Source organism: Cucurbita pepo, unplaced genomic scaffold, assembly GCF_002806865.2.
Source record: "Cucurbita pepo subsp. pepo cultivar mu-cu-16 unplaced genomic scaffold, ASM280686v2 Cp4.1_scaffold002049, whole genome shotgun sequence".
Taxonomy (NCBI): Eukaryota; Viridiplantae; Streptophyta; class Magnoliopsida; order Cucurbitales; family Cucurbitaceae; genus Cucurbita; species Cucurbita pepo.
The window spans coordinates 1-587 of record NW_019648146.1 but is presented as its reverse complement, the minus strand read 5'-3'; the positions used below and the strand labels follow the sequence as shown (position 1 = coordinate 587).

At 35.9% G+C, this 587-nt stretch overlaps 1 protein-coding gene across 1 annotated transcript in view; it reads left to right on the top strand.

Annotated features, from left to right (window-relative positions):
- Nucleotides 1–528, top strand: part of LOC111786581 (peroxiredoxin-2F, mitochondrial-like) — a gene marked incomplete at its 3' end in the record, with an annotated part of 2,188 nt that extends 1,660 nt beyond the window's left edge. The window contains exon 2 of the mRNA XM_023666816.1: nucleotides 427–528. Within this exon, the coding sequence (XP_023522584.1) occupies nucleotides 427–528 (102 nt within the window). The remainder of the gene's footprint in view (nucleotides 1–426) is intronic.
- Nucleotides 529–587: the final 59 nt, after the last annotated feature.

The following is a 587-nucleotide window of genomic DNA, read 5'->3' as shown; positions in this document are numbered from 1 at the left end:
AGGACAATATTTGCTAGCGGTGGGCTTGGACTATTACAGATCAACTCCATGGGACTTGGTGTGATAGATATTAGATTATATAAGATCGAGAACAACACTGCTTTTATTTCTTCCCTTGGCAAGGAGTGAATAATTGAGAAAATCAAGTACAACCTCTTCTTTCGATCTTGAAAATTAAAAAATGAAAAGAAGCTGCTACTTATCATCAAACAACATTTAGCATTTAACATACTATTCAATGTTTTTGTCCTGTTTAAGTGGGTAATCATGGCATTTTGTTGAAGCTTGCTTGTACATTGTAAGTCATAAATATTCAATCGTTGATGAATGTGGAGTAGATATAAAATTGCTCTTTCTCTGTGTTTTCCAGTGTTAAATTCGTTTATACTATGATGCACATTTCAAAGTTGCATTTCCAATTTCCAGGGTGCATATACAGGAGTTTGTTCCCAGCAGCACGTTCCTAGCTACAAGAATAAAATGGATGAGTTCAAGGCTAAGGGAATTGATTCTGTTATTTGCGTGTCTGTAAATGACCCATATACTCTCAATGGCTGGGCTGAGAAACTTGAAGCGAAAGATGCTGT